Genomic DNA, 17,306 nt, shown 5'->3' on the forward strand with positions numbered 1-17,306 from the left:
AATGTTTGTCTATGCCCATGTTGCCCCATGTTTGTCTGTTGTTCAGATGGTTTTGAACACTGACTGGAGCAGAACTCATACACACAGACTTGTAACCTGCAGTCAGGGTATGCAGTCTCTGACATCAGTCTAAGAAGAGCTCGCCCCACACCTCGCTGTCGTATGTGATAGTATCTTAAAAGGATAAAGATCTGAGCTTTAACTTCATTCATGGACTTTTCCTTACCTAGTTTTCAGCTAAGCCTTGGTGAATTTACTAATATGTTTTGGGTCATTGTCATGTTGCAGGGCAAAGTGCTTTAATTTTTCTACAGATATCTCACATTTTCTTCAAGTCCCCTCTGATAGACAGTCGAATTCATGGAAGATTCCATAATGACTATGTTCTGCTGCAACAAGGTATTCCCAAACCCTGAAACGTCCTCCTGTTTGCATCATGATACTTTTTCTTTAATGACACATTTTGTTTATGTCAAACAGGATTCTAATTCAGTTAAAGACTCATCTGTCCAAAGAACCTTATTCCAGAAGTTTTTGTGTTTGCCTATAGCCTCTCTGGCGAACTTCAGTCTAGTCTTTGTGTTTTTCTCAGAGAGCAACGCTTTCTTGATTCTTTATTGTCATATATCCCATGAAAATCTGGGCTTTGTCTTTTCGATTATGGAAGCATGCACTTTAACAAGATTTATCAACAGTGGCAAGACCCTGCTGTTGGTCCTATGATGACATTGTAGGGGTTATAGAGTTTTCTATTAGTCTTACATGGTGTGCTCTTGGAGTGAGCATCCTTGGATGGCCACATCTGAGAATGTTGACAGTTGTTTTAAAGGATTATTTTCAGAAAAGTGGAATGGCTGTTTTGAAATAATGTCAGACCTCTTCAATCCTTATAAGCTTATCCATCCTTCTTTCTGAAGTCTTCATACAGCTCTTTTGATCTCACCATGTTGTTCACTCTCATTTAAACAGTCAGGAGCACACCAAACGTATAATGATGATCTAACCTTGGTCACCTGATGTGACATGCCTGCCTGTCATTTTATCCATTTAAAGATGGGGGTGTTCTAATTTATTAATCACCAGAAATTGCAATTCTTCAAATTAGGTTTAGCAAAGGTTTTTAACAGGTGCTTTCTACAGTTCTAATTGCTGGTGATAATATTTGAAAATGTCTGTATTTTAAAAAGTTATGTTAAATATTTAAATATCTTCAAATATGTTGGAAAAACATGTCTTTTAAAGGGTGTTCTAATGTCTTTCAATGACTGTATATGGACTCTGCAGCTTATAATTTTATTGGCTAAACCAAAACCTATCCATCCCTGTTAGTGTGTTTCCTCCCTACTGACAGCATTCTGAGATGTATAGCATAGTTGTTGAGTGGTTTCAGGAAACACATTCATTTTGACACACTGATTGATGCCATTAGTTTTGACCATCTAATGAAGTTATATTAGTGAGAGATTGATGTCTGTGTGCATATTATTTTGAGCAAATAATAATGTGTCCACTATACGCTCACGTCTCAGAGTATGATTCTACCCTTAATTTTTGTTGGTACTTGGAGATAAATGCTCAGTGGCATGACAAACATATTTACTTAACAGAGTATGAAGTGTCATTGGCTGCACTGACAATTTTTTACAATCCTGTCGCCTTACAACCAGAACATCCACTCAAGTTGTTGTTACCAGTAATCACTTCCGGCTTTTAAGTGCAACCAGCACTCTGACTTTTGATCGCCTTCAAGCTTTGCTCTGTGAACATTTCTATCACAGAAATAATGTATATATAAATATCAGGAAAGTAATTTTCTTTTCTTATTTTAAATTCTAAAGTAGACAGTAGACATTCGTGTCAAGACTGACATGTTTTAATTTATGATGAAATTCACTTGCCATACTCCAACTATCAAAACCAATGATAGGAACCATGTTGAATCTTTTGCCACTTGTGCGTGACGTTAAAAAAAGGTTAACAGTTAACGGGTGAGTGGCACAGCCTTTCAACTAGGCCACCTGGAGAAAACCCAGGCGTGCAAATGGAGAACATGTTTTCTCCACACAAACCTCAGGCAGTTCTATCCACCACACCACTGTGATATGCATTTAACAAGATTTTAAATTATATACTTTTACAAATGGTGCCATTGTGGTGAAGGACTGGTGTAATTTGATTATTTAGACTGGTTTTGGTCAGGACTCTGGGAGGAGCTTTGTGGATGACCTGCAGCTGCCCAGTTGATGTTTTTAAAAAAGACCAGTAAATATTATTACAATAATTTAACGTACTACAACTAACAGCATGCTCCCATTTTTCTGTGTCCTATTTTGAAAGGAAGCCCTTCATTAAGGCCATGTTTTTAAGATGGTAGCAGGCTGATTTAGTGATAGACTTTATGTGGTGTTAATACTGAGGCAATAATGACACCTGGATTTTTTTGCTTGCTCTATGGTCTTTAGTCACATTAAGACTATTTGAGAACTGATTTCTAAGCATGCGTTTTTTAGCCTGAAAACAATTACCGTAAATTCTGGACTACAGAGCGCACCTGATTAAAAGCCGCATGCTCTAATTTTAGGAAGAAAACCAATTTTGTACTTGTACAGGCCGCACGTTCCCACGTTGTAATATGATTTGGTCAGTACTTTGTGGAACCACCTTTTGCTGCATTTACAGCTGCAAATCTTTTAGGGTATGTCTCTACCAGCTTTGCACATCTAGTGACTGAAACTTTTGGCAATTCTTCTTAGTAAAACAGCTCAAGCTCAGTCAGATTAGATAGAGAGCGTTTGTGAACAGCAGTTTTCAGATCTTGCCAAAGATTTTCAATTGGGTTTAGGTGACCACCTTCCCTGTCCCTGCTGAAGAGAAGCACCCCCAGAGCATGATGCTGCCACCACCATATTTGACAGTGGGGATGGTGTGTTCAGAGTGATGTGCAGTGTTAGTTCTCCACCACACATTGCGTTTAGCATTTTGGCCAGAAAGTTTAATTTTGGTCTTGTCTGACCAAAGAACCTTCTTTCACATGTTTGCCAACATGGCTTCTGGCAAACTGCAAAAGGGACTTCTTGTGGTTTTCTATTAACAATGGCTTTCTTTTTGCCACTCTTCCATTAAGACCATATTTGTGCATTGCACTACTAATAGTTGTCCTGTGGACAGATTCCCCCACCTGAGCTGTGGATCTCTGCAGTTCCTCCAGAGTCACCATGGGCCTCTTGGCTGCATCTCTGATCAGTGCTCGCCGTATTCGGCCTGTAAGTTTAGGTGGACGACCTTGTCTTATTAGGTTTACAGTTGTGCCATACTCTATCCCTGACCTGTCTGGTGTGTTCCTTGGAGTTCATGAAGCTGTTTGCTTCCCAATATTCTCTTAAATCTCTGAGGCTGTCACAGAGCAGCTGTATTTGTACTGAGATTAGATTACAAACAGGTGGACTCTCTTTAGTCATTAGCAATCATCAGGCAACTTCTGAAGGCAATTGGTTGCACTCAGAGTAAAGGGGGCTGAATACTTTTGCACACCACCCTTTTTGGTTTTTTATTTGTAAAAAAAGTTTAAAATCTTGTATAATTTTCGTTCCACTTCACAATTGTATGCCACTTTGTGTTGGTCTTTCACATACATTTTCAATAAAATATATTTATGTTTGTGGTTGTAATGTGGCAATATGTGGAAACGTTTAAGGGGTACGAATACTTTTATGAACCACCGTATGCCTTAGCATATTCTGAAGTTTGCTCACAGTGTGCGTCTCCAAATATCAGCACACCTTTATTTTCTGTTGGGAGTTCATTTGGTAGCACTTCATTTGTTTTTCCCTAAGAAGCTATTATTTTCTGCCACATCCAAAATATGTGTGATTACACATTGTGTTCTTTTTGAGCGTGAAATGTTGAATTAACACTGCAAACAGTAATATGTTACTGTGTGTGAGTTTGTGCGTTTTTTTTTTTTGCCTGGTGTTGTCAGGAGGACAGACTGTCTCTGTGTCTTTGCATGCAAAGTCACTGTTTGCACACAAACATGTAGGTGTGTGTCAGACAGAGGTCTTCCTTGTCGTATGAATAATTCAGTCAAGTGCTGGCTCAAGACAAGCCGGGGGCTATCAGGTTACAGGAAGTAGGACCGGTACATTCACAACAGCCAAGGCACAGCCAGCAGTCATTTACTACTGTTCGTTGCCTGTGCGGTCATTTAACATCTATGCATTACCGCTATTGATTGACATAAAAGCCGGACAAATTCAGCTAAATAGTAATTAGCCAGAGACCATGACCCAACATGAGCTAAGAGAGAGGCGTTATAAAGAACCTGAAAGACAGATTAAGTTTGGTCTACAGGGACCAAATGGAGGAGATGAAAGGAAATGGCTGTCCCTAGCTTCAACAGTCTGTAAATAATGTGTGCTTTGAGTGAAAAATAAACTGCTATATTCATAGTGATCTTTAAACTGCTGCCACTTGATTTTATTACATTTGATAATCCTATACATATTTGTCACAGATGTTGTAACGCTTGGTGGAAGACACTACTGCTGGTCTTTGTTGCCAAATGATTGCACCCTTGTTGACACTTTATGGATTGTTAAATTTCAGTAGCCAGTCCATGAAATGTCTGCCAGAGGCTGTTATTCACTTGTTAGGGTTCCTCCATGACAGAGAGTTGGACATGAAATGCTGTTGGCTCTCTTCCTTAGCCATACTTAGCCCTTGCTTGTGCATATCCAGGCATATGCCAGCATGTATGGATGCAGGGAGTTTCAGGAAAGAAGGTCTTTGAAAATGGAATGCAAAGCTGCCAAATCTCTTTCACAAATCTCCTGCAAAAACAGAGAGCAGCTCTTTAAGCAGCTTGACAGATGGACTGCCTAATTTACTTTGCCATTAGCTGAGATGGACAATGCTTACTGGCCTCTACCCTGCTTCACCCTTTGCCATGGACCCTCCTTCAGTAAATCCTAAACTGCTCTTAGCTTATCCTATCAGATAACTGTAGCACAAACAGAAAAATGTTTCAAGTAAAGGTTTTATTTATTTGAATAAAAAACAGATAAATATTTATGTAAAGATGTAAAGAGCGAAGATGCGTAGACAGTGGAGCGGATGATGGCAGGACACGAGAGTAAAGAGGATCACTGGGAGCTTTTGGGAAACTGCATCCAAACCTGGAACTGTTGTCTCTCCCCCGCAGAGCTGTCTACATAAAAATATGAAAAATAGAAAAAAAGATAAAGAGTTCACACACCACTAAGTCAGGTTTACATAAAAAGCAAATCTGAGGGAAATGTGTATTTTCTTATGTACATGGAAAATTTGAAGTGTTCTGATTATCAGTACTGCATTTCAAAGTAGGCTCATTATTAATGAACTGACTGCACAATTGAGGTATTGAGGTCCACTTTATCGCTTAAAAAAATCTTAAAACTAAATTTTGTCACAAATTAATGATATATAAATTTGTACGGTAACCTCCCCCACTACTGCAGCTGGTGGTGCAATGCCTCGCTGCACACATCCCCGCCCCTTTAGCAAATCTTAAAAAAGTCCTACTCCCAGACCAGGACCACCTGTGAAAGTAAAGACCCTGGAGTGAAATTAGTCGGGTAAGTTTGTATCGAAATGAGCCATGGGCTTTTTGGTCATGATCCATATCTAATGACCATAGGTGAGGACTGGACCATAGACTGATCGGCAAATCTGGAGCTTTGCTTTTTGACTCATCTCTTTCCTCACCTCTTCATAGAATGGTGGTGCCCATTTTACGACACATAATGCCCTAGTCTGTATATCCATCTCCTGCTCTATCCTACCATCACACATAAACAAGATACCTTGATACTTGAACTCCACTTGAGGCAAAGAATGACCCCTAACCCAGAGGAAGCAATCCACCTTTTCCTGGTTGAAAGTCAGCATTAACTCTCTCACCCTCCACACTTTGTCAACATGGCATATTTACTTTAATCTTTCTTATTAAATCATTAGCCTAATTGCATAACAGCCTAAGTCATAGCTGAATGCTTCCAGAAAACAAGAAAAGTTTTTTTTTAGCAAGCACAAACTTATTTTTATTGATATTGTAACAGTAAGTTCAACCAGATGCATGAATAGCTTGCAAAAAAATAAAAGACAGCGATAGCACGACAAAAAAAGGGATGCTGACTTGCAGGTCCCCCCAGTCAGACTCAAAATCCTTGTACTGGATTTGACCATCTGCCAAGTACTTGAGAGCCCAAAGGTCGTGGACTGTGGTCACCAATTTTTCTACCTGGTAAAATGTTGGTATATATATATATATATATATATATATAATTCAATCCAATTCAATTCAAAAATACTTTATTAATCCCAAAGGGAAATTAAATGTTGTTATAGCTCATATTCTGAAGGTTTCCTCAAAGAGCCGTTGTAGATGCTGATGGCTGTGGGCAGGAAGGATCTCCTGTAGCGCTCCGTCTTACAGCAGATCTGAAGAAGCCTCTGACTGAAGACACTCTGTTGTTGTAGGACAGTCTCATGAAGAGGATGCTCAGGGTTCTCCATAATGTTCTTCATTTTATGAAGAATCCGTCTTTCCACAATGATCTCCAGAGGTTCCAGAGGAGTCCCCAGAACAGAGGCAGCCTTCTTTATCAGCTTGTTGAGCTTTTTGAAGTTCCTGGCTCTGATGCTGCTTCCCCAGCAGATGATGGCAGAAGAGATCACACTTTCCACAACAGACTTATAGAAGATATGCAGCATCTTGTTGCAAACACCAGAGGACCTAAGCTTCCTCAAGAAGTACAGTCTGCTCTGTCCTTTCTTGTAGATGGAAATAGTTTTTGACTTATTCCTGTTTCTCTTAAAATCTACAATCATCTCCTTTGTTTTAATCACGTTCAAAATGAGATGATTGTTTCCACACCATGCCACAAAGTGGTCCACCACCTTCCTGTACTCAGCTTCTTGTCCATCTCTGATCCACCCCACGACTGCAGAATCATCCGAGTATTTCTGCAGATGACAGGAGTCTGTCTTGTACTGGAAGTCTGAGGTGTACAGAGTGAAGAGGAATGGTGAGAGTACAGTCCCCTGTGGTGCTCCTGTGCTGCTGACTACCTGGTTAGACTCATAACCCTTCAGTCTCTCAAACTGTGGTCTGTTTGTCAGGTAGTCTTTGATCCAGGAGATTGTTGAGGCCTCCACCTGAGTCTTCTGGAGTTTCTGACAAAGCAAATCAGGTTGGATTGTATTAAATGCACTGGAGAAATCAAAGAACATGATCCTCACAGTGCTGCTGTCCAGATGACAGTGGGTTTGTTGAAGCAGGTGTATGATGGCATCTTCAACTCCAACTCCACAGCAATAAGCAAACTGAAGGGGGTCCTGATGGTTTAGTGTTTGCTTACTCAGGTGGGCCAACAGGAGTCTCTCTAGGACCTTCATGATGTGGGATGTCAGGGCAACAGGTCTATAGTCATTGAGGGGTGAGTTTTCTTTGGTACCGGAACAAGCCAGGAGGTCTTCCACACCGGAACCTTCTTCTGGGCCAGGCTAAGGTTGAAGAGGTGCTGCAGAATCCCACAGAGCTGCACTGCACAGGTCTTCAGGACTCTAGGGCTGACATGATCTGGACCTGCAGCCTTATTCCGTCAGTCTCTCCAGTTGCATCTTCACTTGACATCTTGAGACACACAGGTGGAAGGGGGAAGCAAAGGAAGCATCAGCATCTTCTAATATGGTTGAAGGCAAACATGTAGAAGCAGAAGGGTCTAGGGCTGAGGTGGAAGATAAACAATTTGAGGTGTTTGGCTGTGAGCAGGAGAGGAGGATGCGTAGCTTGTTTCTGAACTGAACCTATTGAAGAATGTGTTCAGTTCATTGGCTCTGTCCAGACCTTCATTGGTCTGACCATCCTTCTGCTTGAAGGCTGTGATCTTCTTCATCCCTGACCACACATCTCTGATATTGTTTTGCTGGAGCTTGCTCTCCAGCTTCTTCTTGTACATCTCCTTGCTGTCTCTTATCTTCACTTTAAGTTGCTTCTGTAAACTCCTCAATAATTCTCTGTCTCCCTTTCTGAAGGCTCTTTTTTTCTTATTAAGCAGGTCCTTCAGGTCACTGGTGATCCAAGGTTTGTTATTGGGGAAGCATCTCAGGGTTCTGGTGGGGATAATGTTTATATAGTCGGTTACACACTCAGTCATGACATTGATGTCCTCTCCTTGTGGCTGGCACAGTGCGTCCCAGTCTGTAGCCTCAAAGCAACCTTGCAGAGCTTCTTCAGCTTCCTGTGACCATAACCTACTTACCAGTCTTATTGATATTGGGTTTGGGGAGATCAGTTTTGGTTTTCAAGTCCACAGCCAACAATGAGGCTATGGTTCTGGGGGCGATGTCAACATGAACAGAAAAGATTCTTTCACACTGGTAGTTTACATCTACAGGTCCTTCTCAAAATATTAGCATGTTGTGATGAAGTTCATTATTTTCCATAATGTCATGATGAAAATTTAACATTCATATATTTTAGATTCATTGCACACTCACTGAAATATTTCATGTCTTTTATTGTCTTAATACGGATGATTGTGGCATACAGCTCATGAAAACCCAAAATTCCTATCTCACAAAATTAGCATATTTCATCCGACCAACAAAAGAAAAGTGTTTTTAATACAAAAAACGTCAACCTTCAAATAATCATGTACAGTTATGCACTCAATACTTGGTCGGGAATCCTTTTGCAGAAATGACTGCTTCAATGCGGCATGGCATGGAGGCAATCAGCCTGTGGCACTGCTGAGGTCTTATGGAGGCCCAGGATGCTTTGATAGCGGCCTTTAGCTCATCCAGAGTGTTGGGTCTTGAGTCTCTCAACGTTCTCTTCACAATATCCAACAGATTCTCTATGGGGTTCAGGTCAGGAGAGTTGGCAGGCCAATTGAGCACAGTGATACCATGGTCAGTAAACCATTTACCAGTGGTTTTGGCACTGTGAGCAGGTGCCAGGTCGTGCTGAAAAATGAAATCTTCATCTCCATAAAGCTTTTCAGCAGATGGAAGCATGAAGTGCTCCAAAATCTCCTGATAGCTAGCTGCATTGACCCTGCCCTTGATAAAACACAGTGGACCAACACCAGCAGCTGACACGGCACCCCAGACCATCACTGACTGTGGGTACTTGACACTGGACTTCTGGCATTTTGGCATTTCCTTCTCCCCAGTCTTCCTCCAGACTCTGGCACCTTGATTTCCGAATGACATGCAGAATTTGCTTTCACCCGAAAAAAGTACTGTGGACCACTGAGCAACAGTCCAGTGCTGCTTCTCTGTAGCCCAGGTCAGGGGCTTCTGCCGCTGTTTCTGGTTCAAAAGTGGCTTGACCTGGGTAATGCGGCACCTGTAGCCCATTTCCTGCACACCCCTGTGCACGGTGGCTCTGGATGTTTCTACTCCAGACTCAGTCCACTGCTTCCGCAGGTCCCCCAAGGTCTGGAATCGGCCCTTCTCCACAATCTTCCTCAGGGTCCGGTCACTTCTTCTCGTTGTGCAGCGTTTTCTGCCACACTTTTTTCTTCCCACAGACTTCCCACTGAGGTGCCTTGATACAACACTCTGGGAACAGCCTATTCGTTCAGAAATTTCTTTCTGTGTCTTACCCTCTTGCTTGAGGGTGTCAATAGTGGCCTTCTGGACAGCAGTCAGGTCGGCAGTCTTACCCATGATTGGGGTTTTGAGTGATGAACCAGACTGGGAGTTTTAAAGGCCTCAGGAATCTTTTGCAGGTGTTTAGAGTTAACTCGTTGATTCAGATGATTAGGTTCATAGCTCGTTTAGAGACCCTTTTAATGATATGCTAATTTTGTGAGATAGAAATTTTGGGTTTTCATTAGCTGTATGCCACAATCATCCGTATTACGACAATAAAAGACCTGAAATATTTCAGTTAGTGTGCAATGAATCTAAAATATATGAATGTTAAATTTTTATCATTACATTATGGAAAATAATGAACTTTATCACAATATGCTAATATTTTGAGAAGGACCTGTATATGCCAGTTGCAAGAGGTAGAGAGACATTTTTCTCCTCAATGCAACAACAACTTTTTCTGCTCTATAGGCATCTGCAATTAAAGGAAAGTAAAATAGCCAATGAAGACACATTAAGTTTTAAGATGGACAGAAACCAATAATGTACGGGCTTATAAGCCAAGAATGCAGTAGAAATGACAAATTTGCTATGACTAACCTCTTACATTTTCCACTAAAGTCTGGATTTACAGCTTGCGTGTCTCCCAGGAGGGCATGGACCACAATGTTGAAGATATCTGTTCTCGCTTCTTCACTCAGCAGTTCATAACGTTGTTTCTTCAACCTTAAGCAGTGCATTGATGTGCAAGGTGGACCAATGGTCTTTGACTGTCTCTCCTGTCCCATTGCATTTTTGTAACTTTCCCCCTTAAGTGGCTTTTCTTTTATCACCTGTCACTTCGACACATGTGACCTTAGAAGTCAAAAACAAAAACAAAGTTCCGGCGGGCGACCAGGAGGTCGTCCCCAGCAGGCACAGAGTCCCGGCGGGCGACCAGGAGGTCGTCCCCAGCAGGCACAGAGTTCCGGCGGGCGACCAGGAGGTCGTCCCCAGCAGGCACAGAGTTTCGGCGGGCGACCAGGAGGTTGTCCCCAGGAGGCACAGAGTTCCGGCGGGCGACCGGACCTGCACCACAGAGTTTTGGGCGGTCGGCGGCGAAGCTGTGGCGGCCTGCGACAGGAACTTGCAGGTAGGTCAGGAGGCCGACAGGGCAGAGTAGAGGACCCCCCAGAAACTCTGTGGAACTCCGGAGGCGTGGATCCAGGTGAACCCTAAGAGGCTGAAGCAGAGCCAGGCGAACCCTCAGATCTGGGTTCAGAGGCCATAACGAGGACAAACTGTTCCTTGAACCCCTCATGAACAGGGTTCGACGGCGCTTCCTCCTCGAACCCCTCGTCGCAGGGTTCAGAAGCCAGAACGAGGACCAGTTCCTCACTGAACCCCTGCAGACTAGGAACAGGAGCTGAGGCGTCGGCGGGACCCTCAGTGACGTGAGCAGGAGCTGAGGCATCGGCAAGACCCTCAGTGACGTGAGCCGAGGCGTCGCAGAGACCCTCAGCGGCGTGGGCAGAGGCGTCAGCCGGACCCTCAGCGGCGTGGGCAGAGGCGTCAGCCGGACCCTCAGCGGCGTGGGCAGAGGCGTCTGCCGGACACTCAGCGGCGTGGGCAGAGGCGTCAGCAGGACCCTCAGCGGCGTGGGCAGAGGCGTCGCCGGGGCCGTCGATGACTTGAGCCGGGGCGTCCCTCTTACGACGTCCTCTGCGCCGTGTGTCAGGCTGTAGACCTGGCTGTGGACCTGGCGTGGGCTGCTCTGCAGCAGCAGCGGCTCCCTGGAGTCCTGGCGTGGAAGGAGGTGGACGGCAGTAAAACCGCCTTACTGCAGTCTTATAGTCCCTCTCCATCTGCCTGATCCTCTCCATCAGCTCCGGAGAGGAATACATGAGACTGGTCCTCCTAAAGCTCTTGATCTGTCGTGCGTAGAACCTTAGCCGCTCCTCCAGTTCATCAGGCAAAGACTCAGTGCCATGGGCTGGAGCGAGCGAAGACGGCATGGGCGGAGCTGCAGCAAGCCTGGCAGACAGTGCTGTGGCAAACGAAGATGCGGGCTTACTTGCCGCAGCCCTCACGTCGGCTGGCAGGGAAACCACCTCCTCGGCAGCTGAACCACAGGAAGGCCCTCCGCGCCGACGTCTCTTGCAGCGGGAGGAGGCCGAAGACTTCACTGCCGGACCAGAGTGTGCAGCCAGGGGAGCAGGCGGAGAACGGCGCTGAACCGCCTCACGCTCCATCTGCTCCAGCAGCAGTGGAGTGGAGAAGAACCTCCGGGTCGGTCGGCAGATTCCTCATCGCCTCCTCCTTCTGCCGTTCAACCCAGCGATCCAAGGCTTCTGCCTTCTGTTTCTCTGCAAGGTCCATGGTTGATGGAAACATTCTGTTAAGGCTTGCGAGATATAGGACCCCAGAATGCAGACGAGCAGGCAGCGTGATGGTAAGTGCAAAAGGTTTAATAACAAAAACTCACTCACAGCAGGAGGCAGGAACAAAACAACAAACGAGCAGGCAAGACAGGCATGGCATGATCAAAAAACAAGACTTGGTTTGAGAAATGTTTCCGCGATGACTAACTGAACAGGTGTGTATATATGGAGTGTAAACCAGGTGGAGCTAGGAGACAGATTAGTTTGGAGCAGGTGAACCGGATAAAGATAATTAACAGAGAACACAATGTGACAGGAGCAAAACATGGCTTGAACAGAACGCAAATCCAAGGAAACAAACTAACAGAAATATAACTAGAAAAACATGAAACAAAAGCATAAACAGGAAAATAATAAACAGAAGCATGATTCAAAACTTGAGCAGTGAAAAACTTATAAGGAAAAAACTCAAAACCAAAAAACCCCAAATCATAACAATACTCACATCTTTAGATTTTAATATCTGCTGCATGCAACTACAGTCATGTAAGGAATTTGGACACCATTAAATATTTAGTTCCTTATTTAGAAATGTTTATATATCACTGTCCAATCTTATTTTATGTTTATCTCTGTCATATTGTTTTGAACAGAATTGACCCACATGCAGAAAGCAATTCAGGACACTGGGTTTAACGGTAATGAGTTTATTTACAGTGTAATGAAATGTACAGGGAACTGGAACCGGGATACCAACTGTAAAATAAACAGAACGGTCAGCAAGGGATAAATCTGGATCTAAATTCTTTAATAATTCTGCCTTATTGAATTGATGGAGCGATCCGCCAGAGGGGGGTGGAGAGACCAAGGGGTTGTTTACCCGTGAGACAGGAGATGGTGAATACTGGTGTGCCAGGATGTTTAGTAGGTCCAAGAGTTTCTGAAGTTGGTGCAGTGGATGGAGGCGGGTGGACAGTGTTCATAGAAGGAGATCCAAGGAACGAAGGAATCAGGAGGCTGCCAGCTGGTGTGATCCAACAAAGTAATAAGAGGCTTGAGTCTTTGTTCATGGAGCTGGATAGCTTCTTTCCAGAAGATGGTAATCCTGGCAAGGTTCAATGCAGAAGGCAAAGTCAGGTTCAGGTAAACCACTAAGGGCAACGCTCCGGCAGTGAGTTGCTGGCAGCCTCCTCCATAAATACTCCTCAGCAGGTAATCAGAGGGATAGAGAACACCTGTCACCTCTCCTCCAGGTTCCACACCATCTAGAGGCTAAGCACAGTATACAGCACCAAAAAAACACATGGCACAGATCCTGACAATCTCTAGAAAAAAACTATTATTTTGTTACATTTAACAAAGTTTTTAATTAGTTTTACTGATTAAACAACAGTGATCTACAACGTGAATTTTAACAGAGGAAAAGTTAGCACACCCTACCCTCTAATAGCTAGTCTGTCTGCCAATGACTTTACCTTTCTTAGTTTTAATCCAATCCTTGGTGGATTTACTGGTATGTTGTGGGCCATTGTCATGTTGTAGGGTGCAGTTCTGCTCCAGCTTTAATTATTTTACAGATGACCTCACATTTTCCTTAAACACCCTTTGATACATGGTAGAATTTGTAGTGGATTCTATGATGGCCAAATCCTTTTCCAGCAAAGCTTCCTGAAACCACGACACTACCACCTCTACACCTCACATCTGCTATGAGGTTCTTTTCCTGGAATGCTGTATTTGGTTTATACAAAACTCTGTTCTGGTGTCCAAATAATTCAGTTTTTGATTCATCTGTCAAAAAAACATTATTCCAGAAATCCCACTCTAGCAAAGGTTTGCCCCTTGCACATTTAGCATGAAAGTTAAACATGGACAGTCTCTTCTGATTGTAGAGACACCCACTTACACATCAACAGTAGCAAGAGCTTTCTGTAGGTTCCATGATAACATTGTAGGGATTTCAAAGACGTCTTTTAGCATCTTGCTTCTGCTCTTGAGTTCAACATGATTGTAAGACTAGACCTGGACACAAACGCATCATTGTGAGGGAGTGGAAGAGTGAGCGATTTTCCATGCTGGACATGAACACAGCATTGCACACACAAGAATGCAATGACGTCAGTAGCCGCTGGTACAGTCAAGAAAGCATGGCTGATGGAAAGTATGGCTCCATTTTTCAAAATGTGGTGCAGATTACGCTGCAATATTTGGCCTTGCACTTCATGTTGAAGAAATGTTTGAAACAACTGAGATGTTACAATACAAACAGCTGGATGTTGTTTTGATATATTCATTAAAGTTTATATTTTGAGAAATAAATATGTTAAATTGAACATTTTTGAGATTTTATTTTTAAACAATTAACATTTATTACAACATAAACACACACAAAGAACCGCAAACTGGTACTGTGGAGTACTGGTATCAGTACCGTATCGGTACAAATGTGTAAGGTACCCATCCCTAACTGTGTGGGTACATTTCTGTAAGGCTTGTGCTCCACATAAGACAGTAACCTTCAGCTGTTATAGGCTGTACTCTTTAAGCACAAACTCATTGTTTCTCTTCATATATATATATACTGGAGGTCAATGTTAATTGCATTATCCATACTTGTCATTTTCCACAAGGTATCCCAGGCAAAACTACACAAAACCAGATAATGTAATGTTTATATTTGATTTAACTAGTAATGTTCATTTGATCTGGGACAAATTATACAAATGTGTATAAACAACATACACTGACTCCTAACTTCGATGCATTTGGGATATAATGTGGCAGACCACCACACCATTGTGTATACTGTCATCTGCAGGGAAAAATATTTTTTTTGCCAAAGAAAATCTGTAAAGTGTACTTGATACCTCTGAGTTGGATCTTTATAGGACCACCTTTCACTGCCATTGCCACAAGCCTTTTAGGGTGTATCAGCTTAGCATATTTATAGCCCGAAATATTTCCTCATTCTATATTGCAAAATAGCTCTTCTGATCATAAAACTTCCCCCTTTACTCCTGAACACAAAGGGTTGATAACTTTTGGCGGCAAGCTAGCACAGTGAGATTGAAGACAAAGGTAAAATGGAGAATTTTACCATGAGGTCGTTTTAACAGTCCAGTTTTGCAACGCACCCGCGTTCAGATAGTAAACACAAACAGCTCTGGGGGACACGGCGGGTCCCGATATCACATAACACATCAAAGTTTCAACAAGCAAGGTTACATGCACATATTATTCAGAACACATGAGATCCTAACTAGCGATTCTGATCGCTTCTACAACCTCTGACCCTGCCCAGGCCTTCTAATAAAGAAATAAAAAAAGAAATGGGTTTTACTTGTGTCGTCTTCTTCCTGAGCGAGGGAATTCGAGCGAGGAAACGTGGGGTTGAGTTAATTGTGCGTCCACAATTAACTTCAGGGGAACGGTCAGTCTTTGTCCTTCGGTCTTCTTGACAAAAAGGAAAAATATGATCTGACCATCAAAGTCGACTTGGAAATGAAACACGGTAGCGGTACGTCTCTCCGAAGCTCCGTGTCTCCAGTTACGTGTTAACTCACGTCTTCGATCGGCAAAAGTGAAACCTCTGGCCTTCTTAGTCCACAGACTTCAGTTATGAATAGTTCGTTGTCCAACGAGAGAGAATGAATGAAACTCTTCACAGAGTTCCTCTCTTAAAGTGGTGCGCTTCGATCACCAGATCTGGTTTCCAGCAGAAGGCGAGTTTTCAAACATGAGCGCCTCCTATATAGCATCCTGTGACGTCAGACTGGGGACGCCCAGTCATATCAGTCGCAATGCTCGATGGGATATGTAGGAGCGGGCTGTCCTGGGTACAAAATGGCCGATGCCATTGGAGGGGCACAGTGACGTCCAACAACGTGCAGATAATCCAATACTCAGCAAACAAGTGGTCCAACAGTTCCGTCTAGGTGACCCAGTTGCAGGCAGACAGGAGGCAGAGGTGCATGCAGGAAGTTTGTGTGAGAGTGTTTCAGTAGTTTGTGTGAGAGTGTTTCGGTAGTGTGTGTAAGAGATATAATGTCCCTAACTGCCCCTCATACTAAATGCACAGATAGCTGAAACTGTAATGAAGTATGCAAACAGAACACAATTCAACATGAGGAAGACCCCAAAATACAAAACCCACAAGACATATGGAAACTCAGAAACAGGAGAAAAACAAAACAGGAAGCAAAGAGAACAGAAAGGACTAGCCTAACCATGTAAGACAAACCACAAATGAGAAACTCAGAAAATGAAGACAACTCTAAATGCATGAAACTTAACTACAGTACATTAAACAAAGAGTCCTTATATTCCTGCTCAGATGATACATGATATTGAGTTCATATGAATTTAACAACATATTAGGAAAAACTACAAATCCAAAACTGTGCTTGTAGGAATCTGTGATCAATGTATAATTAAGTCCATGTTTGACCAGTCCATATATTATTTAAATATTTCTAATTTATGATGGTCTCCTCCTTGAACCGCCACCTTAACGTGGTGGAGGGGTTTGAGTGCTCAAATGGTCCTAGAGGCTATGTTGTCTGGGGCCTAAATGCCCCTGGTAGGGTCTCCCATGGCAAGCAGACTCTAGGTGATGGGTCAGACAAAGAGTGGTTCAAGAATCCCTCATGAGGACGAAAATATCGAGGCACGTGACGTCGCCCGGTACGGTGGAGCCGGGGTCCCACCCTGGAGCCAGACCTGGGGTCGGGACTTGCCTGAGAGCGCCTGGTGGCCGGGTTGCTCCTCGCGGGACCCGGCCGGGCCAAGCCTGAACGAGAGACGCGAGGCCATCACCCAGTGGGCCCACCACCTGCAGGGGGAACCGTGAGGGACCGGTGCAAAGAGGATTGGGTGGCGGACAAAGGTGGAGACCTCAGCGGCCCGATCCCCGGATGCTTAGGCTGGCTCTAGGGACGTGGAATGTCACCTCGCTGGGGGGGAAGGAGCCTGAGCTTGTGCGGGAGGTCGAGAGATATCGACTAGAAATAGTCGGGCTCACCTCCACGCACGGCGTGGGCTCTGGAACTTACTTGAGAGGGGTTGGACTCTCTTCTACTCTGGAGTGGCCCACGGGGAGAGGCGGCGGGCTGGTGTGGGTTTGCTTGTTGCCCCCCAGCTCAGCCGTCTCGTGTTGGGGTTTACCCCAGTGGATGAGAGGGTCGTATCCCTGCGCCTTCAGGTTGGGGATAGGTCTCTGACTGTCATCTCGGCCTACGGGCCGAGCGGTAGGGCGGAGTACCCGGCCTTCTTGGTGTCCCTGTCGGGGGTGCTGGATAGTGCCCC

The 17,306-nt window shown here is 43.9% G+C and overlaps 2 protein-coding genes across 2 annotated transcripts in view; one reads left to right on the plus strand and one right to left on the minus strand.

Moving 5' to 3' along the window:
• Positions 1–17,306, plus strand: part of LOC124869121 (MORN repeat-containing protein 4-like) — a 61,817-nt gene that overhangs the window by 16,847 nt on the left and 27,664 nt on the right. The gene's annotated exons all lie outside the window — the stretch shown is intronic.
• hoga1 (4-hydroxy-2-oxoglutarate aldolase 1) overlaps positions 5,053–17,306 on the minus strand; it is a 98,194-nt gene continuing 85,940 nt past the window's right edge. Inside the window, exon 8 of the mRNA XM_047366859.1 lies at positions 5,053–5,206. Within this exon, the coding sequence (XP_047222815.1) occupies positions 5,068–5,206 (139 nt within the window). The 3' untranslated portion in view covers positions 5,053–5,067. The remainder of the gene's footprint in view (positions 5,207–17,306) is intronic.

Source organism: Girardinichthys multiradiatus, chromosome 5, assembly GCF_021462225.1.
Source record: "Girardinichthys multiradiatus isolate DD_20200921_A chromosome 5, DD_fGirMul_XY1, whole genome shotgun sequence".
Classification (NCBI taxonomy): Eukaryota; Metazoa; Chordata; class Actinopteri; order Cyprinodontiformes; family Goodeidae; genus Girardinichthys; species Girardinichthys multiradiatus.